Source organism: Choloepus didactylus, chromosome 6 (genome assembly GCF_015220235.1).
Source record: "Choloepus didactylus isolate mChoDid1 chromosome 6, mChoDid1.pri, whole genome shotgun sequence".
In the NCBI taxonomy this organism is placed as follows: Eukaryota; Metazoa; Chordata; class Mammalia; order Pilosa; family Megalonychidae; genus Choloepus; species Choloepus didactylus.
In genome coordinates, this window is record NC_051312.1 from 118,226,803 (window position 1) to 118,252,012 (window position 25,210).

Below are 25,210 nucleotides of genomic sequence, written 5' to 3' on the forward strand. Positions count from 1 at the left end.
AGTGCTGGCAAGGATATAGAACAGGAACCCTCAGACTACCAGTGGGGGTGCAAACTGATTGAATCACTTGCAAACACTGTTTAACATTATCTGCTAAAGCGCCACACACACATAAACGCTATGGCCCAGGAATTCCAGTCCTAAATATATACCCAAAAGAAATGCTTGTAAATTTGCACCTAAAGGCATGTACAAGATAGTTCACACTGGCATTATTTGTAATAAGAGAATACTAGAAACACAAATGTGCATGGATAAACTGATGTGTTCATAACATACTACTACACAGCAATAAAAAATAAACCAATGACTACCAGAGCACTAAGAGAAGCTAAGAGATGAAATTAAGAGAAGCTAACAAAGAAAAGCATCAGAGAAGCTTAGAGAGGGAGCCACTGAGGCCAGAAACTGAAAACCACACAACCTGGGAAAGAAGAACCAGCAGACATTGTCATGTGCCTTGTCATATGTCACAGGTGCCCCAAATGCTGGCAGCCTGTCTTCAGAGTCCAGGTATTATCCTATTGATGCCTTGAGCTGGATATTTTCACAGCCTTAGAACTGTAAATTGTAAGTTAATAAATTCCCATTGTAAAAGCCAACCCATTTCTGCTATATTGCATTTCAGCAACTTAAGCAAAAAAAAAAAAAAAAAAAAAAAAGCAATTATGTTAGAAATCAAGTTGTTACCTTTGGGGAGAAAGATGACTAAGAAGGGCTTCCTGAGGGCTGGTGATATTCTAGTTTTTGATCTGGATAGGGATAAGAGAGGTTTGTTCCTTTTGTGATAATTCATTGTATTGTATACTTCTAATTTATGCAGTTTTTTGGTATATTTAACATACTTTAATTTTTTTTTAAAAGTGATTAGTTGAAACTTAATAGGTGCTTTTAATTATATAAGGGTTTCCTGGAGTGTATCCTTTAATCTAGGTTACCTTATAAGAACAACACTTAAGTCATTCTCAGATACAATTAAATTATGTCCAGCTGTGAACACAAAAGACTGTTGAAAATACTATATTATATGTTAATTCATTTGCAGCTGATTTCTCTAGGGAATGGTAGCTTTTTATTTTCACAGTGAATATACCTATTTTTAAAATTTTGCCCACCAGAAGAAAGAAGTGGTTTCAAATGAAAATCCTTTAGAACTGTGGCTCTCAAACTTTGGTGTACATCAGACATGGATAGCCCTGGAGGACTTGTTACACTGATTGCTGAGGTCAACCCCCCCGAGTTTCTGATTAGGTAGGTCTGGGGTGCAGGCCAAGAATATGCATGTCTAATAAAGTTCCCACGTGATGCTGATGCTGCTAGTCTGGGGATCACACTTGGAATATCACTGCTTTATCAGTTTAGCTAGTACCTGCAGTCTGCCTTTATCTGGGGCTTCTTCTATTCTGTTGATTGCTCTTCAAGTTTAATGAAAAGAGGTAAAACCGCACATTTGAAACTCTTGAGCTGGAGGAACAAAATTTTATTCTAAAAATAGATCTCAGTAACAATAAAATATCAAAAGCTGATCACTATTTAAAAAGAAAAAGAAAAAGAAAAAAAAAGTAACAGGAAATTGCCTAAAATTTGTTTTCTAAAAATACAAAAAATGTCACTGAAATTACTGCCAACTCTCATTATCTGTGTTTGAATTATTCATTTTATAGATTATCCAAGGAAACTTTAAAATCCTACATTGGCTTTTGCCTAATATTTAGACATACATCTGGGTTGCTTTTATAGTCAAACAGATACATTCTCAAGGAATGTAAATACATTTGAACATCTATTTAAGTAAACATAATTAGGAAGATAAATCTGCACTTAGATAACATGTCCTAGAGCAAAACATTGCTTTGCATCATTATTTCCTTTAAAACAAACAAACAAAGAAAACAGAAAAACAACTGACCGCACTGATAAAGTACCGGTATTTAAAACTAACAAATTCTACTACTTAGATACAGAAAAAAGATGTAACTAAAATAATTTCAAACTCATAGCAAAGTTAACTATTTTCAAGGAAAACAATGACATTTAGTACTTAAAAAGTGGTTTTGCATCTTCAAAGTGCTAAAAAAGAAACAAATATTCAAGAAAAACTTCAGATCTACCCACAAAGTTCTGACCGACTTGAAGTCTGAAATATCAAGAATGCAAAAGACAGAACCAGTTAAATTTAAAAGGCCCCCACTACTATAAAGGATATCTTAATTGTATTTTGCAAAGAAACGGAAGCAGTGATTGAATAACCAATTTAGGACAAAGTTAGTAATATACAACTCACCTATCAATCCACATCTCTTCAAATTATTCTAAACACACGTATTTCATAAAATTTCCTCCAACTGCATGTGTTATATACATCCTATCACAAACATATTTTAGATACTTGTTATCATCAATATTTATCACCATGGTCATAATGCACAACAAGTAGAAATGATCCTTTATACCAAGATTCTTGGTATCTGGCAGTCTCGGCAAACCAAAAGCTGATCACAAGTCATATTTTATTTCTATTAAATTTAGACACATGTTCATTAGGACCTCTTAACTCATTTTTGGACTATGTCAGATAATGGTGTGCTTTACTTTGGCCATCTGAGATAGGAATACTATCTTAGTATTTACAGTATGCCTAAATACCTTCTTTGTCAAACCTTGACCCTGAGTTTTGAGTACTGGTAGATAAACTAAAAAACTGAAAATATTCCAAAATACATTAGCTAGTTCTGGTGTTCCTTACAATACTGTGCTTTTCCCACATTAACATAATGCATCTAAAAGTACCCCCTTTTCAGAATTGAGAAACGGGAGTGGTCTGGGGAAATACCCAAATAAGGAAAGAGGAAATTTCCTGTCTTAAAAATTTGTTTTAAAACTTCAAAATAATTCATTCCAAAATATACTTGTGTTTGTTCTAGTATAAAAAATGCTCTTTCCCCAAATCTTTCCAACAAAACTGGTAAGGTATAAAAATGCAGCATTTTCATCCTGCAGCTTTTAGTATCCTTGGGGGAACCCCCTAATTCCTGGCTTGTTAAACAGCATTAATCTATAGTTTTGACTATATGGAATTCTAAACACTGTTTTGGAAACCATATCAAGGACTTTTTTTTTTAAGTTATGTTTGTTTACACTCCATCAGACATTTCCAAATATTGAAAGCAGCTCTACATCTCTTAAAAATATTTCCTAAATATAAAATTAAAATTAAGTGAATATGACATAAAAAGCAATTTCCAGTGATGACAATATTCTTACAGTAGCAAATAATCTACTTCTAGGAGTTCTCTCCTATAATGCAAGGATTACTTAATACCAACAACTAAGTCTTTAAAACACTATCATGTTAAACATTGCAACTTACTGAAATAATAAAGAGAAAAGTCAAAAAGAATTTTATATCAACTACCACTGAAAGCTCAAAAGAAGTTATTACTAAAAATACATCCTCTCCAGTGCTCCACTGTATTTCTATGAAGGTTAAGCTCAGATAATGTTTCTGGTTTTATTTGAAGATGTGTGTGTGTGTGTGTGTGTATTATGTTTCTAAACCAACTACTATACTTGAAACATATCAAAAGTGTTGCTGCTTTTTGAAGAGACAAACTAAAATTATACTTACATTGCTGAACTGTATAATTTCTGCTGTACAGCATTAGTAATTAAGATAAATTCAGCTCTAAAAGGCACTGGAATCCTTTGTGTGAGCAACAAAGACACTCAAAATCCAAGTGCTGTGATGAGCTCCTTATTTACATACCCAGATGGCACCCTGCCCTGCAGTGATGATGTCTTCCAATTACTGGCCCTATGTGACCAATGCCACAAAAAAAATGGGAGAGGACTTGCTTGTCTTACTCCATATTTGCCAGAAGTGAATATAACTACTACACTGTTTATAAGCTCCAAATGTTCATTAAAAAAAACACAAACCCAAACTTTTTTACCTTTAGTAATTATGAGGAACATCTGCATAATACATTTTACTATATGCATGGTCTGTTTATACTATTTTCAAGAAAATATTTTTTAAACTAATAGTAAACCAAAATTAATTGATAGGGCTGCATCAATCTTTCTTCTTTCCTTGGTCCTTGGATTTTCTTAAATGATGGCATCATGTTCATCGCTGTAATATATCAAAGGTTACAATTATTTTACATTTTATATTAATATCAAGACTACTTACATGTTCATATTTGTAAGTAAAGTGACTATAGAACAATTTCAATATTCACAATCAAAATTATTGTCATTGCTGTGGGTAGTTTCTTAAGTAAAAGATCTGGTACACTACAGTGGTTAAGGGATTCAAACAGGCTTGCATTCAAATCCCAGCTCTGCCTCTTAGTGGCTGTGTGACTTTTCACCAGGTACCTATTATAATCATAATCTTTTAAAAAAACAAAATAACCTCCAATAAACCATTTCTTGACCATTTACTATATGCCGAGTATTATGCTAAAAGATTTTATATCCATATCTCATTTACTCGTCACAGTAACCTATGCAGAAGGCACTTTTATTATCCCATTTTGTAAAGTCAGAGGCTGAGCACACATGTGAACACTCTCTTGTCTCCAGAGCCCTAACTCTTGACCACAACAGACTAGGCTGCCTCCTTTATACAGCCATGAGGCGGCACTCTATTAGTCAAAAGCAGAACTAGGGCTCAAAACTAAGTCTACCTGCCCCAAGCTCCATCTCTTAACCATTTCACTCCACTATCTCTCCACACACAATTCTGAAAAACAAGGAGTTAAAGTTTTAATTGACATGTTAATCAGTGTTATTATCCCATAAATGAAAACTAGGAATGTTCATTATTACTACACAGAGAAAATTTAAGTTCCTTTAATGGAACAAACAGTAAGTCCTTACTTATGGGATGCTATTTTTTTATAGCTTCAAAGGAACTATTGGCTTTAAAATGCACTATTTTTTTTATGAAGCACTTAAAAAACACACACAGCCAATTAAACTAAAATATAATGCTTTCTCATACCAGACTGTAAGATACATCCCAATTTCAGAGATGTAAAAATATGAAAGAAAAAAAAAACCAAAAAGGGGGTGCTTAGAGTCGATTAAATATGGTACTTTTACCACATACTGACTCCTACATGAACATAAGACTCCTAATAGAGTCAAACTCTGCTTCGGTAGGCACAGTTCCTTTACAGTAATGGGGATTCTGGACTCTGACTTCTTTCGGGCAGCATTATCTGGTCATGTATATGAGAAAAAACTAGCCCATAAAGCTAGAATTAGATATTTTGTAGTTAAGGCAGTTTAATTGCTTCACTATTCAGTAGCCTCAACCATATGGACAAATATTGGCATTATGAGAAATGAGCAGCATTTAATATACAATTATCAAAATGTACCTTTTGTTTAGTTGGTAAAATTTACTGTGCCAATTTGAATGTACTGTGTCCCTCAAACGCCATTATCTCTGATGTAATCTTGTGTGGGCAGACGTTATCAGTGTTGATTAGATTGTAATTCTTTTGAGTGTTTCTGTGGAGATGCGCCCCACCTAGGTGTGGGTGATGACTCTGATCGGATAATGTCCATGAAAGTGTCGCTCCGCCCATTCAGGGTGGGCCTTATCAGTGGAGCCATATAAACGGGCTGACAAACAGAAGGAACTAAGTGCAGCTGACTGATGTTTTGAAGAGGAGCTACAGCCAAGAAGGACACTAAAGAACACCCAGAAGCTGAGAGAGGAACTGCAGTTTGAAGACGGCCGTTGAAAGCAGACTTGTGCTCCAGAAAAGCTAAGAGAGGACAAACACCCCAAGTGCAACTAAGAGTGATATTTTGAGGAACTGCAGCCTAGAGAGGAACATCCTGGGAGAAAGCCATTTTGAAACCAGACCTTTGGAGCAGATGCCAGCCATATGTCTTCCCAGCTAACGGAGGTTTTCCAGACACCATTGGCCATCCTCCAGTGAAGGTACCTGATTGCTTAAGGCCACTTTATGGTGTAACCAAAATAACTTTTATGTGTAACCAAATAAACCCCCTTTTATAAAAGTCAATCCATCTCTGGTGTTTTGCATTCTGGTAGCATTAGCAAACTAGAACATTTACCAAGAAAATAGATGACAAATATTTCTAGATATATGCAATAATTTTAAATACTTCAAATTTTAAAGCAATTCTAAATTAATTCTATTTAGTCACAATTTCCTTTATGTATTTGATCTCATTTGTTGATTAATATAAGAAAGAAAGTCTCTGAATATGGCTTTTAATCTGGCAAAACATCACCTGAATATTCTTTTAAAGGGAGTTCGATATGATAAATATATATAAGATAACTTTAAATACAATTTTTTTAAATTAGTAATTTTTTTAAATTATCACTTTTGTTTAAGTATTAATAATACGACTTTGCTAGATCCTATTTTCATTGATAAGACTACTTCATTCAGAAGCTTATGCCAATGAACTGAGAATAGACTTTTGCATGTTTTTATTTAGTACTTATAAAACTAGCAACTGTTTATTATAACAAGTCAGATTTGCTCTTTTATATGTATTGAATGACATCTAGTGTAAAAAGGGAAGATGCCTAGAACAGTGTCTGACATGAAGTAAGCTCTGTGTGTTTGTCAACTAATAAAAATAAATATTTGTGGCTGGGGGTGGGGGAGACACCCTCAAACAAATACTCTATACCAATATTTTCCAAAATGCTTTTCACACAATACCAGTTCCAAGAGATGTACCCTGAATAAAAGAAAAAGGGGGAGTATTCATTCAACAAATATTTGAATTAAAAATTTGAGAAACGTTTCATTTTTTTATTCTGCTCCTGTAAATTCATAATGCACATCAGCATATCAAAGTTTAGAGAAGTACTATAGGTAAAGTAAAATGTTTTATTTTACTTTGCTCAATCTAGCAGTTCCCAAACAGTTTTGATGCAGAACTCTGTGTATGGGACACATGCGTATAACAACGGTTAACCCGGAGAACAAATTTTGGAAAGTTTGTTGTGTATTAATGAGGCATAACTTAGATGAACAAAAACAAACTGTGATAAATCAATACTTAAAACTGTGTATAGTTCCTAAAACAGACATTAGCAAGTTTTCTTAGTTCCTAAGAAGGGTATCTAAATAATCAAAAGAATGAATTGGCTCTTGTACATATTAGACTCAAATTTTTGACAAAAACCTAAAGGACTTTGTTGGACCAACAAAAGTTGGGAGGTGATGCACATTCAAAAACTCTAAGACCTTCAGAGCTACGTGCAGGGTGAACATGGTTTGTTGACTGTTGATGAAGCTGAATTAGTAAATACTGAACCCAGTGCCCTTATAGGAAATATAGGGTTAGGTGCCTGAGAGCCTCTAGTAACAACATTTCATCAATCAATACAAAAGCTTGTTTTATGTGTGTGTGTTTTTTTTTTAAAGACACCTATATCTTTTACTTCCCTAGGAAGCTCCCAGCTTTTGAGAGACTGCTCCCATTTAACCTCATGCAGAAACTAGCATTGCCTTAGAACATTTTAGAACAAATTTAAACAAGCCTTGAAACATAAATTTAGACAAGTTTAATCATACAACACAGTGGGGGGCAGGTAAATGAAGCTCAATGGATGAAGTGTCGATTCATTAATAGTGAACTCATGGCCAACAGCACCACAATTCATACCCGAACAAGGCTTATCCAACACATTTCCCGCAAGGCACATCACAGCCATGTGCTTAAAAACACTAGACAGAACTCAAGTACTATGCCTGGAAGCCACTTTAAACAGAGAAATCACCCGACAGAAAGCATAAAAATGCCCCCCTCCCCCCAAAAAACAGCACTAAACATACCGTGAAAAGAACGCTTGTTTACAGTATAAGAGCTGAAACAAGAAGGCAGAGTACTGCCTTCTTCAAACTCAGCTGGAAACATGTCAGGTGACTCAAAATTTTTGCCGCCCTGTGCACATCCGTGAACAACTGCAAACATTGATTTTGGAGTTACAAATAAGTTTTAGTGAGTAGACACATTTGCAAATGATGAGGCTTGAATGTATATTTTTTATATAAACAACTCATTTAATATAGTAAGATATAAGAGAAAAATGAGGCTATATGAAATACTTTAGTTTCTGAAGTCCGTGTCATGGAAAGCAAAAACCAAGCAAAAACCAAGGATATATTTTTAGTGCCACCAACAGACACAGGACCCACTAGGTCAACAGACTGACTCTATTTCTTATGGTCAGAAATGTAAGCAAATGAAAAGAACTGGCTAAACTTGTGTCTCTCATGTAAAATGCATCACACTAACAAAATACAAAGCTTTTTATAGGTGCATATATGCATTTTCATTTGCAAATAATTATAATCACAGGCTTGTACATAAACAATCTACTTTGGGAATAGAGGAGTAATGGGATATAACTCATAAATTTATGAATTATTCATCCCTGAGAGGAACACTGGCCAGACTCTGACATTTCGTCATGATATTTAAATTAAAGAAGTGCAGAAATAAACAACAAAAAAAGCCCTGGCCAATCAAAACTTACATGGTTCTATACCGAATGCCTCTTCTTGAGTAATAGGTTTTGCATCCAATGTAAAGAATAGATAAAACTCCCAGTGTTAACACAATACCACCAACAAAGCTGCCAATATCAAATTTTGATCCTTTATTTTCCTTAGAATTAACAGTTGCTGTGACTAAAAGAAAACAAAAAGAAAATTGGCTTTAGTGTTTGCTTTTTTAATATTGTAAAAAAACTAAAACTGAATTTCTGTATAAGAACACTGAGGGGTGAAGGGAATCTTGGCACAGAAAGTTGCTCACTAGCCTAACCTTGTGTCTAGGGATGGCTTGGCTCTATTTCTTTCAGTCTATCCACACACATACCTTAACTGAAACTCCCAGTGCCTGCAACTCCAATATCTTAAATTCATTCAGCTGTTGATGATGCTGAACTTGGATGGGCTACTAAATCCCCAGAAGCAGCAAGATTTGGAATATATATTTTTTCTTATGTACCCTCTGTAGAGTTCATGTCTTAACAAAAGAGATCTGGGTAACAAAGCTGTACTGTAATCTTGAAACAGGATACAATTTGAGTAAATAAGTTTCCACCTGAAACTTCTCTTTTTGTAATAAATTGGGAATTTTAATTATTTTGGTTTTATCACTTCAAGAGCCCCTGGGACATTAACACTGATTTCAATACATAAATTGTAATAATAAGGAAAATAAACTGTAAGGAGTAGAAACATGTAAAAACACAAAAGAAACCATAAAGTCTGCTACTTGTTCTAATAAATATAAATATAATTGCTAGCTTTAAACAGAACTTCAACTTTGGATAACTCTGAAGAGATTCATCTTTAAAAGGTTTTAAATTCATGGTTTTACATGCATTATATTTTAAATGCAAATATTAAGAATATTGACTCTAATACTATGAACTATATACTAATACTATACATGAGTCTATCTAATACCATTCAAAAATATATTTATGGCCCAGATGAATTATAACCAAAGTTTTGGATTGAGTCTGCTCAGTTCCTTTCTAGAGTGAGGTAGAAAGAGTTACAGGTATGACACATTTTCAAACCAGATAAAATAAAATTCCATCACAATAAATTACTTATTCATAGATGGGCCTTATACATGTTTGTATAAGATAGATCTTGGCATGTTTAAGTGGGAAACTCGTTTCAAAGGAACAAGAATACGAGGTCAATTAACTCTTTTCCTGATTTCCACAGCTAATTTATTTAACAGGAAATCACTCTCTAAATTTCTACACCTATTTTTGCAGAATGGAATAATGACCTAAATGTAGAATTTAACAACTATTTTCAGTGCAGGAAAAAAACAGGTCAATTTTCATACATACCTGTTACTGATGAAGAAACAGATGTCACTGAACTATTATGGGTTGTGGTCATCTGGGATGTGTTTCGCGAAACACCTGTTGTACTGGGTGTAGACTTTAAGGTGGTGGAGGTATCTGTAGAGACCCCTGATGTCACATTAAATGCTGCTATGGGTGCTGTCACATTGCTTGAGGTGGAGGAAACTGGAGTTGTTAACTGTTTCAAGGTGCTGTTGGACATTTCATTTGCATGGCTGGGTGGCAACTGTATGACACTCCCTGCAAGAATGTTAAGAAACATTAAATTTGGGACTATGACTTAGGGGATAAAGATTCCACTTTATCGAGACGTTCATGACTACACATTAAGAGGTCTAACAAATACAGCAGCATCAAGGATAATTACACAGAGCTCAGAGTTTTTCCTTTTTTAATTTTGATTTTGAAATAATTTCAGACTTATACGACAGGTGCAAAAATAATACAAACCCCATACAGAGAAAATTCAACATACCCCCACACCTCCAAATACCCAGATCCACCAATTTCAACATTTTTCCACCTTTGCCATATCTATTTTCTGAACATTTGAGGGCAAGTTGCACACATCATAATACTTCCATGTACACTTCCTACGAACAAGAATATTCGCTATGTAACCACCTTAAGCGCAGTCAGCAAGTTCGAGGAATTTACACTGATAAAGCCTACAGTCTATATTCCAATTTTTTCTTATGCCCCAATAATGTCATTTTTTTTTCATGGTTTCTAAGTTTTTTTTTTTTTGAAATAAATTCAAAGTTATAGGAACAGTTGCAAAAACAATACTAACCCCATACACAGAATTCCATCATACCCTGACCCCCCTCCCCCGACAGCTCAATCCACCAACTTTAACCTGCTGTCACATCGCTATTTCTTTCCCTCCCTCTCTTCATCCCTCCCTCCCTATCATCCATCATCTATTGCTCTGTCTTCTGAGCACGAGAGCTAGCTGCACACATTCTTGAACATACACTATAATTCATGTATACACTTCCCATGAACAAGAACATTCTTTTATGCAATCCCATTAAGTGCAGCTAAGAAGTACAAGAGATTCAACAATGATACAAAGCTCACATTCTATATTTCCTTTTCCTTATGTCTCAACTGTGTGTGTTTGAGCCACCTGTCCTCTATACTCTAATCCCATCCAAGTTCATCCTTGGCATTCAATTGTCATCTATTTAGACTGTATTTTTTTTTTTTCAATTGTGGAGACATATATACAGCCTAAATCTTCCCATTCCACCCCTCCCTAGCACTCCATTACTGGGATTAATCACATTTAGAATGTTGTAATGCTCTTTCCCACCATTCATTACTAGAAATTTTCCTTCACCTCAAACAGCAACCCTACACTCATCTCTTAACTCCCCATTGCCCCTTCCCCCATTTCTCTTAACCCAAACTCTACTTTTCATCTCTATGGTCATATCCTCTGATAATTTCTTTGTGTTTACTGTGGGGCTTAAAATTAACCTCTTAAATCCACATCAATCTTGTTTTTCTTTGATACCCACCTTCACTTCAATAGGACACATAAAAACTATGTTCCTATACTCCTCCATTCCCCCACCTTTATATAGTTGTCTAAAATTACATATTTTACATTGAGTTCAAAACCACTGATTCGTCATTAGAGTTTGTGTATTTTACATCATGTAGGAAGTAAACAGTGGAGTTACAGTTCAAAAATTACTGACTTCTATTTGTATTCCATTGTGGTTGGAGAATGTGCTTTGACTATATTCATTTTTTTTTTTTTTTTTAATTTATTGAGGCTTGTTTTATGTCCCAGCTTATGGTCCCTTCTGGAGGAAAATCTGTGATCACTAGAGAAAAATGACTGTGCTGGTGATTTGGGATGTAAGGTACTATATATGTCTGTTAAAATTCTCTGTATCTCTTTCTCCTTTCTTTGTTTCTTTGTTGCTAGGGCTCCCTTTAGAATCTGAAGTAGGGCAAGTCTTTTATTGGCAAAGTCTCTCACCATTTGTTTGTCTGTGAAAAATTTAAGCTCTCCCTCAAATTTGAAGGAGAGTTTTGCTGGATAAAGTATTCTTGGTTGGAAATTTTTTTCTCTCAGAATTTTAAATATGTCATGCCACTGCCTTCTCGCCTCCATGGTGGCCGCTGAGTAGTCACAACTTAGTCTTATGTTGTTTCCTTTGTATGTGGTGAATTGCTTTTCTCTTGCTGCTTTCAGAACTTGCTCCTTCTCTTCAGTATTTGAAAGTCTGATCAGAATATGTCTCAGAGTGGGTTTATTTGGATTTATTCTATTTGGAGTTTGCTGGGAATTTATGCTTTGTGTATTTATATTGTGTATAAGGTTTGGGAAGTTTTCCCCAACAATTTCTTTGAATACTCTTTCTAGACCTTTACCCTTCTTTTCCCCTTCTGGAATACCAATGAGTCTTAAGTTTGGATGTTTTATTTTATCTATCATATCCCTGAGATCCATTTCGATTTTTTTTCTCCATTCTTTCTTTTGTTCTTTCATTTTCTATTCTGTGGACTTCTAGGACACTGAGACGTTGTTCAGCTTCCTCTAGTCTTGTATTGTGAATATCCAGAGTCTTTTTAATTTGGTCAACAGTTTCTTTTATTTCCATAAGATCTTCTATTTTTTTACTTACTCTTGCAATGTCTTCTTTATGCTCTTCTGGGGTCTTCTTTATGTCGCTTATATCCTGGGCCATGGTCTTCTTCATGTCCTTTAAATCCTTTGCCATGTTTTCGTTCCTCGATTGTAATTCTTTGATCAATTGTGCGAGGTACTTTGTCTCTTCCAATTTCTTGATTTGTGTGTTTGGATTTGGGTTCTCCATATCATCTGGTTTTATCATATGCATTAAGATTTTCTGTTGTTTTTGGCCTCTTGGCATTTGCTTTGCTTGATAGGGTTCTTTCAAGTTGTAAAAAAAAAAAAAAAATACCTAATTTTTCAGAAACACAGTTTGGTGGCGTACACTTTCTCTAACTACCCAGCAGATGGCATCTGTGAGTCACCTATACCCCTCAAGTCAGTTCTCCACCTTGTCCTCACGGTGTGTGGGGAAATGATTCTTGTGGGGTTCAGTTGGAGAACATCTGGAGCCATCCGCCCTGAATGTGGGGCGTGTGTACGGGTGGCCAGGGAGGAAGGAGTTTTAATATTCAAATCCCCCAGGTTCCGGGGGATTCAAGGCCGCCGCAAGAGTCTAAACCTTCATTTCATTTCAGCCCCAGACCCTCTCTCTCACTGTCCCACAAACCACCGGACTTGGTGTAGTGTCCCTGGGTTCTCCGAGCGGGTCCCCCCGCCCAGCCGCGATTCTCCAGGACCCCTGCTGAGGGAATGCCATGCTACTTCACCAGTGCATGCCGTCCCTCAAGGGAAGCCCTGGGCCACCGTGCCGTGCCAGGGTGCTTTCAACCCGATGCAAAGATGGCTGAATGGGGCGTCTCCACACCACCCTCCTCACACATTCCTCCTTCCCAGCTCCAGGGCAACTGGCAGGGCTCTGGGCTGTGGGCATGGCCCCAGGCAGGAGTTTATCCAGCACTCTGGGGAGCCAGCTGCAAGCCGTGGGGTTTCTTTCTGCTTCCAGCTCTCTCCTCTGTTCCCCTGGCCCCAAGGGTATCTGCAGCAGGCTATCTTCCAGGGCAGACACCGAGAGGCTGGCCCAGTCCCCTCTTGCTGTATTTTACTGCATGGTTCCCACTATCGCAGCTGCAGCCGCTCCTGGGTTTTCCCTTTTCTTTTTAAAAGAGCCCGTCGGTCTCCAAATGCCAAACCCTGGCTTTTCCAGACCGCCACGTGGCTGCGGGTCTTCCAGCCAGCCTACTCACTCGTTTCAGAATGCAGACTCCCAGTTTCACCAAGTATATGGCCTCTGTGGAACTAGAAGACCTCATCCAGTGGCGCATCACTGTAACCGGTATTCTGGGTCACTTTTTGGTTTTTATCTAGTGTTTTTCACGGAGGTGTATTTTTGCCCTGTCTCACCTAGTTGCTATCTTAGTTTCTCCCTCTAGGTGTTTTTTTACTCAATAATGTCATTTTGAACCTTTTGTCTTCCATTCTTAAGAGCCCATACCATATTATGTGTTGCATTTAATGGACATTATCTCTCTGGTTTATCTTTTCTAAAAATTGTGGAAACATATACGACATAAATCTTCCTATTTCAACCTCTCTCAAGCATACCATTCAGTGGGATGAATCACAATCACAGTGCTGCAGTACCCTCACCACCATCCATTACTAAAACACTCCCTTCATTCCCAACAGAAATCCTACATTAATTTTGCAGCAACTCCCAATGCCCTTTCCCTACACCACTGGTAACCTACTTTTAACCTTTAACTCTACTTTCTATCTCTATGAGTTTGCATATTCTGGTATTTTCTTTGTGATTTCCATGAGGCTTAAATCTAACATCCTAAATCTATAAACAATCTCATTTTCTTTGATACAATATACCTTTAATAGCATACATAAATTATGTTTCTAGACTCCTCCATCCCCTCACCTTTATGTAGTTCTTGTCACAAATTACATATTTACAAACTATGAGTCAAAAACCATTGGTTTTTATTATATTTTTAAAAAGTTTTGAGATATATTGACACACCATACAATCCATCCAAACTGTACAATCCATGACTTGCAGTATATTCACAGAGTTGTGTATTCATTGCTACAATCAATTTTGGAATGTTTTCATCACTCTAAAAACACCATGCCCTTTATACCCCCTTATTATTGACACTTAGGACTGGTGTGGTATCCCTGTTAAAAGAGATGAAAGAAAATTAAATATCACCTTTAACTATAGATCATATTGCAGTAAGTGTATTTTTCCCATATACTACCTTACTGTTAATACCTTGTAATAATGATGTACAGTTGTTCATGTTCATAAAATAACTTCCTTAAAACTGTACTAACTCCAGTCATCATCTACAACAAGGTTTACTACGTTAAACAGTACCATATTTTGTCCTGCAGCTTTTCTTCTAGTGACATACATGACCTTAAACTTCCCCCTTTAACCACAATCACGTAGAATTTGGTGCTGTTAACTACGCTCACAATAATGTGCTAGCATCACCTCCATCCATATCCAACACTGACAATTAACCTAATAAATTCTGCGTGAATTAAGCATCATATCCCCATTCTCTACCCTCATTCTATCTCCTGGTAACCTATATTCTAGATTTTAACTCTTATTAGATTGCTTATTATAATTACATCATATTAAAGAGATAATATAATATTCATCCTTTGGTATCTGTTTTATTTCATTCAACATAATGTCTTCAAGGTTCATCCATGTTGTCACATACATCAGGACTTCATCCCTTCTTACACCTGAATAATATTCCATCATTTATATATACACACCACATTTTCTTTATCCATTCATCAGATAATGGACACTTGGGTTGCTTCCATATTTTGGCAATTGTGAATAATCCCACTATGAATATCAGTGTGAAAATGTTCTCATCCCTGCTTTCAGTACTTCTGGGTATATAATTAGTAGCAGGATTGCCAAATAATATGGCAATTATATACTTCTGAGGAACCGCCACAGTAGCTGCACCATTTTACATTGCCACCAGCAGTAACGAGTGTTCCTATTTCTTCACATCCTCTCCAACACTTGCAGTTTTCTGTTTTCTTAATAGTGGTCATTCTAGTATGTGTGAAATGCTATCTCATTGTGGTTTTGATTTGCATTTCCCTGATAGCTAGTGATCTTGAGCATCTTTTCATGTGCTTTGTAGCCATTTGTATTTCCTCTTTGGAAAAATGCCTATTCAAGTCTTTTGCCCATTTTTAAATTGGGTTGTCTTTTAAATGTTGAGTTGAAGGATTTTCTTTTTATATTCCAGATATTAAACCCTATTGGATATGTGGTTTCCAACTATCTTCTCCCATTGAGTAGCCTGCCTTTTCAACTTGAGAAAGTCCTTTGAAGCACAAAAATATTTAATTTTGAGGAAGTGCCATTTAAAAATTTTTTCTTTCATTGTTTGTGCTTTGGGTGTAAAGTCTAAGAAACTACTGCCAACCACAAGATCTTGAAGATGCTTCCCTACATTTTCTTCTAGGAGTTTTATGGTACCGGCTCTTATATTTAGGTCTTTGATCCATTTTTGAGTTAATTTTTGTACGGGGAGTGCGATAGGGGTCCTCTTTCATTCTTTCGGCTATTGATACCTCCAGTTCTCCCAGCACCATTTGCTGAAGAGACTGTTCTGACCCAGTTGAGTGGACTTGGCATCCTTGTCAAAATTCAACTGACCACAGACGCAAGGGTTTATTTCAGAATTCTCAATTCAGTTCTTTTGGTCAATATATCTATCTTTATGCCAGAACCATGCTGTTTTGATCACCATGGCTCTGTAATATGCTTTAAAGTCAGGAAGTGTGAGTTCTCCAAATTCTTTCTTCTTTTTCAAGATGTTTTTGACTACTCAGGGCCCCTTACCCTCCAAATAAATTTGATGATTGGCTTTTCCATTTCTGCAGAGTAGGCTGCTGGAATTTTGATTAAGATTGTGTTGAATTTGTAACCTTTTTTGGCTACTGTTTGTGTGGAATGTCTTTTTCCAACCTTTCACTTTCAACCTATTTTGTGTCTTTGAGTCTTTAAATCCATTCTGCCAATCTGTGTCTTTGGATTGGGAGTTTAATCCATAACATTCAATGATATTACTGGACAGGCAGTACTTACTTCAACCATTTTATCCTTTGGTTTTTATATGTCATATTATTTTTGTCTCTGTTTTTACCCTTTTAGTTACCCTTACTAATAATCTTCAATTCTACACTTTCCTCCAAACCTCTGTCATTTCCTTTCAGTCTGTAGAATTGCGTTTAGTATTTCTTGTAGGTCAGGTCTCTCATTGACAAACTCAGTTTCCATTTATCTGTGAATACTTTCAACTCTTCCTCATTTTTGAAGGACAGATTTGCCAGATGAAGAATTTTTGGCCACCAGCTGTTCATTTTCTGAATCCTCAATATTATCATACCCTGCCTTCTCACCTCCATGGTTTCTGATGAGAAATTGGCAGTTAACCTATTGCATTTCCCTTGAATGTCACAAGTCACTTTTCTCTTGCTTTCAATATTCTCTCCTTATCTTTGGTGCTTGACATTCTGATTAGTATTTGTCTTGGAGTATGTCTATCGGGATTATTCTGTTTGTAGTATGTTGCACTTCTTGAACATGAATATTTATGCCCTTTATAAGAGTTAGGAAATTTTGGGCCATTATTTCCTCAAATATTCTTTCTGCCCCTTTTCCCTTCTTCTGGGACACCCATGACATGTATTTTTGCACACTTTATGCTGTCATTCAAATCCTTTAGACACTGCTCAATCTTTTACATTCTTTTCTCTATCTGTTCTTCTGTCTGTAAGATTTTAACTTCCTGTCTTCTAGCTCACTGATTCTTTCTTCTGCCTGTTCAAATCTGCTATTGTATACCTTTAGTGTATTTTTCATCTTTTCTTTTGTGTCTTTCATTCTCCTTCCTGTTAGACTTCATGTTCTCAAATTCTTCTTTGTGCTCCCCCACTGTCTTCTTAATATCCTTTATCTCATTAGCCATGTTTTCCTTCACTGCCTTGAAATGATTTAGGAGATTTGTTTGAACATCTCTGATTAGTCGTTCCAAATCCGTGTCTTTTCTTTAATTTTAATACGTGCCTTTGCCTGGACCATATCTGTCTGTTTCTTATTATGGCTTGTAATGTTTTGCTGGTATCTAGGCAGGAGATTATCTTGATAAGTGTAGTCTGGAGATCAGTTTCTCTCTCTTGCCTAGGGTTTTCTTGTTGATTAGCTTTGTGCTAAGGCACTTCTCTGACACTGGCTCAACTTATTATAGAACCTTTAGAATAGCTCATGTTTAACTGATTAGATTTTTCAGCTCTTATTCATCTGCTTCTTGCCCTGGACATATGGTACAATTTTTGAGATTGCACTATTGTACAATTGTTTCACCCCAAGGAGAAAGCTTCCTTTCCCCCATTCCTTCCCTGGGAATGATCTATTTGTTCTTCATTTGCTTCTGTAGTTTTTGGAAGCTCCTTTTGTTGTTTCTAGCTGCTTTTGCCTGGAGGGCATTGTGGGAGGAGGGTCACCCCAGAGAGGACTTTCCCAAGTCGGTATTTCCCAGGGAAAAGATGGCTAGGGACCCACAAAGGGGGTGTAGATCAGTTCCAAATGCTCTGGGGAGGAGACCCAGAAGGACACCAAACTTCTCTGATGGCTCCCTGAAGCTGTGCTTTACTGGCCTGCCCACCAGGTGGTGCTCTTCTGTAAACTGTTCCCCAGAGACCTAAGTTGGTACTGTGCCTCTAAGTCTCAGTCAACTCCATCCCTGCCTGGGGGAGGGCAGAAACAGATTTCCAACCACTTTTATCCAGGGTGGGGTGAAACACTAGCAGAGAGCCAGGACCCAGCAATCTGGATTTGCTTATCAAAAATTGCAAACAGTGCTGGGCTGTGCCCACCCCACCCCCACCCTTTTTTGGGAAAGTGTCACCCTTCAGCAACTGTCTCCCACAGCCCTAGCAAGGCACTGTGACTTTAAATAACTCCCACTTTCACCCCTGTTGGGAGACTGGCTGAAACAGAAGCTGCTGGCTTTTTTTCCTGAGCTGGTTGAAACTGCAGCTGTCCTTAGAGCTGGGATCCAGCATTCTAAGTTCGTTAATCAAAAGCCTCAATTGGTGCTTTGCCATGCCTTCCTCTCTGTTCCTGCAGAACGGGACTTGTATTTCCAATCAAGGACTGGAACTGGGACAGCTTGCCATAAGAGTGGAGATGGGCACCAGACTCTGCAGTATGGCGAGTTTTACTCGTAGCTCTTCACTGCAGGTTATCAGTGTCTTCCTTCTGCTCTTCCCTGGATGGTGTACAGTGTTCTTCTGGTCTCCAGAACCCTGAAAAGTTGTTTCAGACAGTTCCTGACTTTAGTAGCTGCCCTGGAGGAGAGACTGAGTCTTAAAGTTCCCTACTCCACCAACTTACCTAGAAACCTAGCTTTACATTTTATGCATTTGCCTTTTACCTCCTGTAGAAAGTGAAAAGTGGAGTTACAAATCAAAAACACAATAGTATGGTATTTATATTTACCCATATCATTATCTTTGTACAAGAGATCTTTATTTCTTTGTGTGGTTTCAATCAATTGTCCAGTGTCCTTTCCTGTCAACCTGCAGACCTCTTTTTAATATTTCTTGGACTGCCAGTCTAGTGGTGACAGAATCCCTCAGCTTTTGTTTATCTGGGAATGTCTTAATCCCACTCTCATTTTTTTATACAAATTTATTGAGATATATTCACATACCAGACAATTATTCAAAGTGTACAGCTGTTCACAGTACCATCATATCATAGTTGTGCATTCATCACCCCAATCTATTTTTTGAACATTTTCCTTGTACCAGAAAAAGTGAAAGTAAGAATAAAAAATAAAAGAACACCCAATCACCCCCCATCACACCCTATTTTTCATTTAGTTTTTTGTCCCCATTTTTCTACTCATCCATCCATACACTGGATAAAGGGAGTGTGATCCATAAGGCTTTCACAATCACAGTCACCTCTTGTAAGCTACATTGCTATACAATCATCTTCAAAAGTCAAGGCTACTGGGTTGCAGTTTGATAGTTTCAGGTATTTACTTCCAGCTATTCCAATGCATTAAAACCTAAAAAGGGTTATCTATATAGTGCATAAGAATGCCCACCAGAATGACCTCTAGGCTCCTTTTGGAATCTCTCAGCCACTGAAACTTTATTTCGTTTTATTTTGCATCCCCCTTTTGGTCAAGAAGATGTTCTCAATCCCATGATGTCAGGTCCAGATTCATCCCGGATTGCCAGGGAGATTTACACCCTTAGGAGTCAGATCCCATGTAAGGGGGAGGGCAGTGAGTTCACCTGCCAAGTTGGCTTCACTAGAGAGAGAGGGCCACATCTGAGCAACAAAGAAGCACTCAGGGGGAGACTCTTACGCACAATTATAAGCAGGTTTAGCCTCTCCTTTGCAGTGATGAGCTTCCTAAGGGCAAGTCCCATGAAAGACTTGGCACATCAAACCACCCATCCTCAATGTTTGTGAGAACATCAGCAACAATCCAGGTGAGAAAGCCCAACACCTCTGCATTTTCCCCCAGCTCCTCACCTCCCTCATTTTTTAAAGTCAGTTTTTCCGGATACAGAAATCTTGGTTGGTAATTTTTCGCTTTTGAACTTCACATGTCTTACCAATGCATTCTTGCCTCCATGGTTTCTGATGAGAAATCAGCACTTTATCTTCTTGAGGCTCCCTTATATGTGACACATTGGTGCTCTCTAGTGGCTTTCAGAATTTTCTTTTTCTTTGACATTTGACACTTTGATTGTAACAATTATTTGGGTTTATTCTTCTGGAGTTCCTTGAGTGTCGTGGTCTTTCATTAGATTTTGGAAGTTTTCAGCCATTATTTCTTTGAATATTCTCTCTACCCCTTTTTCTTTCTTATCCTTCTTGGACTCCCACAATGCATATACTGATATGTTTAATGAACACCCAGTTCCTGACGCTCTGTTCACTTTTCTTTCTTCTTTCTTCTTTCTGTTCCTCAGATTGGATGATTTCAATTGTCTTATCTTCAAGTTCTCTGACTCTTCTGTCAGCTCCAATCTGTTGTTGAACCCCTCTAGGGAATTTTTAATCTGTTACTGTGGTTCAGCTCTGTTGGTTCCTTTTCATAAATTCCATCTCTCTATTGATATTTTCTTTATGTTCATCTATAATTTTCCAGGTTTCTTCTAGTTCTTTGTCCATGTTTTCCTTTAGCTCTTTAAGTATATTTAGGATCATTATTAAGGTCTTTGTCTGGAATTTCCCAGGTCTGATCCCCCTCATTCATGGTTTCTAATACTTTAATCTACTCTTTTGCCGGGGCCATTGCTGGCAACTATTTCTTTTGTTTCCCATTTGGAGAAAGAGCAATCTTTTGCTCTTTTGACTATGAACAACAGCAAACCTTTCTGTGTTGGTAATATTATTTCATACCATACCATCTTTGTAACTCCACAACTGATGTTTACAACTAAAGGCACTTAAGTTATTATAATTTACTACATGCAGTCAATGAAAAAAATTTTAATACCTCTTTGCCCTTTTAATAATGATGTAATTTAATTTCTGTATTTGTTTCCTACCTCTCAAAGTTTATTTGAAGGTTTATTTGTTCCTTATGTTGCCTATGTGCTACCATTCTACCCTCTATTTCCACCTACTAAAGACTGAGAATTAACCGCCGGGTCTGACTCCTCTTTTCCCCCAATGAGAGCTGCTCCAATCCCTTCACTGCTTCCTGCACCACCCGTGCTGTCATGCACCAAAAGTGATTAATTCATATATTATCATCCTGTCTCCCACAAATACTTTGGGCTTATTCTTGCAGGACTTCAATATTTATTTTTGATTTAACTGTATAGGCTGGTTTTAATAGTGCTTTTTTGAATATTAGCTTTTACTATTCAAATACCTGTTCCATTCTTTCCAACTTCTGTTGTCTCTTTCCTCTGAATACTATCTGTTAAAAAGGACAAAGGTGTACACGTCATAGGTGTCCCAGAAGGAGAAGAGAAGGGAAAAAGAGCAGAAACAATAATGGAGGAAATAATCACTTAAAGTTTCCCATCTCTTATGAAAGACATAAAATTACAGATCCAAGAAGCGTAGCATACCCCAAACAGAATAGATCCAAATATAACTATGCCAAGACACTTAAATCAGATTATCAAATGTCAAAGACAGAGAGAATTCTGAAAGTAGCAAGAGAAAAGCGATCCATCACATACAAAGGAAGCTTGATAAGACTGTGTGTGGATTTCTCAGTAGAAACCATGGAGGCAACAAGGCAGTGGTGTGATATATTTAAGATACTGAAGGAGAAAAACTGCCAACCAAGAATTCTATATCTGGCAAAACTGTCCTTCAAAAATGAGGGAGAGATTAAAATATTCTCAAACGGACACTGAGAGAGTTTGTGAACAAGATAACTGCTCCACAGGAAATACTAAATAGGGAGCACTACAGGCAGATAGGAAAAGACAGGAGAGAGGGGTTTGGAGCACAATACTGGGTGATGGCAGCACAATAATATAAGTACACTGAACAAAGATGACTGTGAGTAAGGTTGAAAGAGGAAGGCCAGAGGCACGTAGGACACCAGAAGGAAAGACAGAAGATGAAGACTGGAACTGTATAACTTAGCAAAATCGAGAGCAGTCAATGATTGTGATTAAATGTACAAATATGTTTTTACATGAATGTCAACTATACAAGGTGTTAAAAATGGGGTGGTATTGGAAAAAAAATATATAATGCAAACTAGAGTTTACAGTTAACAATAACATTGTAATATGCTTCCACTAATTGTGAAAAAAAGGTAATATACCAAAGCTAAATGTCCATTATGATGAGTGTATAAGGGAGGGGTATGGGATTCTTGGTGGTGGTGTCTGACTTTTTTACTGTATTTTCATTTTATTTTTTCTGATGTTGGTTTTTAGTTATCACTTTTTATTCTTTCTTTTCTTTTTTCTTTTTACTTTTTTCACCTCTTCCTCTTTCCCTGTGGAAGAAATGGAAATGTCCTTATATAGATAATGGTGGTAAATGCAGGGAACCACTGATTGTTTACTTAGGATTGAATGTATGGTGTGTGAATAAAACCATCTAGAAAATAAACAGAGGGATGTAAGTGCCAGAGAAAATGTGGATAAGGAGATGTACCTAATCACTCTTGGTGGGGAAGTAGAATGGTGCCGCCCACCTGGAGGGCAGTGTGGTGGTTCCACAGGAAGCTAAGCATGGGGTTGCCATACGGTCCTGCAACCCCGTAACCAGGTATATACTTGGAAAAACTGAGAGCAGGGACATGAGTGGACATTTGCACAGTGAGGTTTATGGTGTCAGTTTTCACAATTTGCAGTGGATGTAAGTGACCTAAGGGTACGTTGACCGATGAATGGAATAGCGAACTGTGAATGGAATACTGAGCTGCTACAAGGAGTGAAGTTGTGAGGCGAATGGACATTGAGGACAGTATGTTAGATGAAATAAACTAGAAATGAGAAGAAAAATATTATAATGTCTCACTATTATGGACTACATATAATGTGTAAACTCTGAGAATTGAGTCTGAGAGCATAGGCTATCAGGGATGGCTTATTGTAAAGGTTCCTAGATTGTAAACTGTTGCAGCAGTTACATCTATTTCTGAGTTGTAATGGTTATTTCTAAATTCTGGGATGCTGAACTCTTTGTTTATAACCTGGTCAGTCCCTCGAACTTTGGGTATCTGTGTGACACCTGGGACTCAGATCCAGAGTCTGGCATATATATATGTCAGCATTACCCCATACAGCAAATGTTAAACAGTCTGAAAAAAGAGATCAGACTTCAATTAGAGATATGAACAAAATGGACTTGGTTAGGACTAAGGTAAATCAGACTAAAGGGTGAAGGATGATACTGATGGCATTTTTGAAACTTCAGCTTCTGTGTGGGATCAAAGAGATGTTTATTTGGTGCAAAATCTATATTTTTTGTAACACAGTATATAATTTGACTTCTATGGTCAGTGTATTCAAACAACATAATTACACAAAGCACTGATTGGGGAGTGAGGTCTGGTTGGTTTGTGCAAGTTAAATACATCCTAGAATAATTCTGGCAGAGAATAAAAATGTTATTTGCAAAGCCCCCTTGAGGGTCTGGGGGCAAATGTGGAAACATTAAATTTCCCCAACTGGGGAATTAATGATATTCTCACAAGCACCGGGTGCTACCAAACTAGAAGGCTGAGCCCTTGATCTTGGAGCTTGACCTCATGAAGTTTGTTACTGCAAGGGAGAGGCTAAGCCTACTTAAAGTTGTGCCCAAGAGTCACTCCAGAGAAACTCCTTTGTTGCTCAGATGTGTCCTCTCTCTCTAAGCCATCTCTGCAGGTAAACTCACTGCCCTCCCCCCTATGTGGGCCATGACTCCCAGGGGTGTGCATCTCCCTGGCAATGTGGGGCATGAACGGTGGGGATGAGCTTGGCCTTGGTATTGTGGGATTGAGAAAGCCTTCTTAGATAAAAAGGGGGAAGGAAAATGAAACAAAATAAAGTTTCAGTGGCTGAGAGATCTCAGATAGAGTCAAGAGGTAATTCTCGAGGTTATTCTTATGCATTATAGAGATATCCCTTTTTAGTTTTTAGTGTATTGGAACAGCTAGAAGGAAATACCTGAAATTGTTGAACTGCAACCGAGAAGCCTTTATTCTTGAAGACAATTGTATAACTATATAGCTTACACTGTGTGACCATGTGATTGTGAAAAGTTTGTGGCTCCCACTCACTTTATACAGAGTCTGGACAGATGAACAGAAAAATGAGAACAAAAAGTAAATGAATAATAGGGAGAGATGGGGAGATAGGATGTTTTGGGTGTTCTTTTTTACTTTAACTTTTATTCTTATTCTTTTTTGTCTATGGTAATGAAAATGTTCAAAAATTGAATGTGTTGATGCATACACAACTATATAATGATGCTATGAAAAACTGATTGTACACCAATGATGACTGCATGGTATGTGAATATATTGCAATAAAATTGAATTCAAAAAAATCAACTGGGGGAAAAAAGGACAAAGGGATTAATACTTTTATATTACATAGACCAACAAATTATAATTATACAAGTAGAGGGCACAAATGCTATGAATTTAAACATTTTATTATTCAATTCTGAATTTTCTATATGGAGAAATAAGTAATGCACATTAGCACTGAAATAATTGTCTTTTTAAAAAAACTCATGAAAGAATTCTATTGTAATGAAATTAAATATTGCAAAGAAGTGGCATTTATATCATATCTTTAGAACAGAATGATCTTTGCAGAGTAAAACAATGAACAAAGTGCTGCTCAGGATTCAACACACAGCACATTCACCCCCTCCCTGCCATAATGAAAAGTTGTTCAGAGATACCGTACAAGGTCACATGGGCAAACACAGGAGCCGTAATGGGTTAGTTTTCCACCAAGAAAATCCAAATGTACTAAAGAACCAACTAAGTAGCTGAAAATTTCTACAAATTGACACAACAATCATAAGAGATTTTGTATTAAATTTTGTTTCATTATATTCATTATATTTAATTGCTGAAACTGCAATGCCAGGAAAACTCTCTTCAAGGTTAGAATTCACATCTGATGACCTGACCCATCAT

General features: G+C 37.1%; 1 protein-coding gene across 1 annotated transcript in view; it reads right to left on the reverse strand.

Annotated features, from left to right (window-relative positions):
• Positions 1–1,637: 1,637 nt before the first annotated feature.
• Positions 1,638–25,210, reverse strand: part of TMEM123 (transmembrane protein 123) — a 56,830-nt gene continuing 33,257 nt past the window's right edge. Inside the window, exons 3-5 of the mRNA XM_037841232.1 lie at positions 9,893–10,150; positions 8,552–8,705; positions 1,638–4,135 (exon numbers count right to left, since the gene is read on the reverse strand). Of these exons, the coding sequence (XP_037697160.1) occupies positions 4,111–4,135; positions 8,552–8,705; positions 9,893–10,150 (437 nt within the window). The 3' untranslated portion in view covers positions 1,638–4,110. The remainder of the gene's footprint in view (positions 4,136–8,551; positions 8,706–9,892; positions 10,151–25,210) is intronic.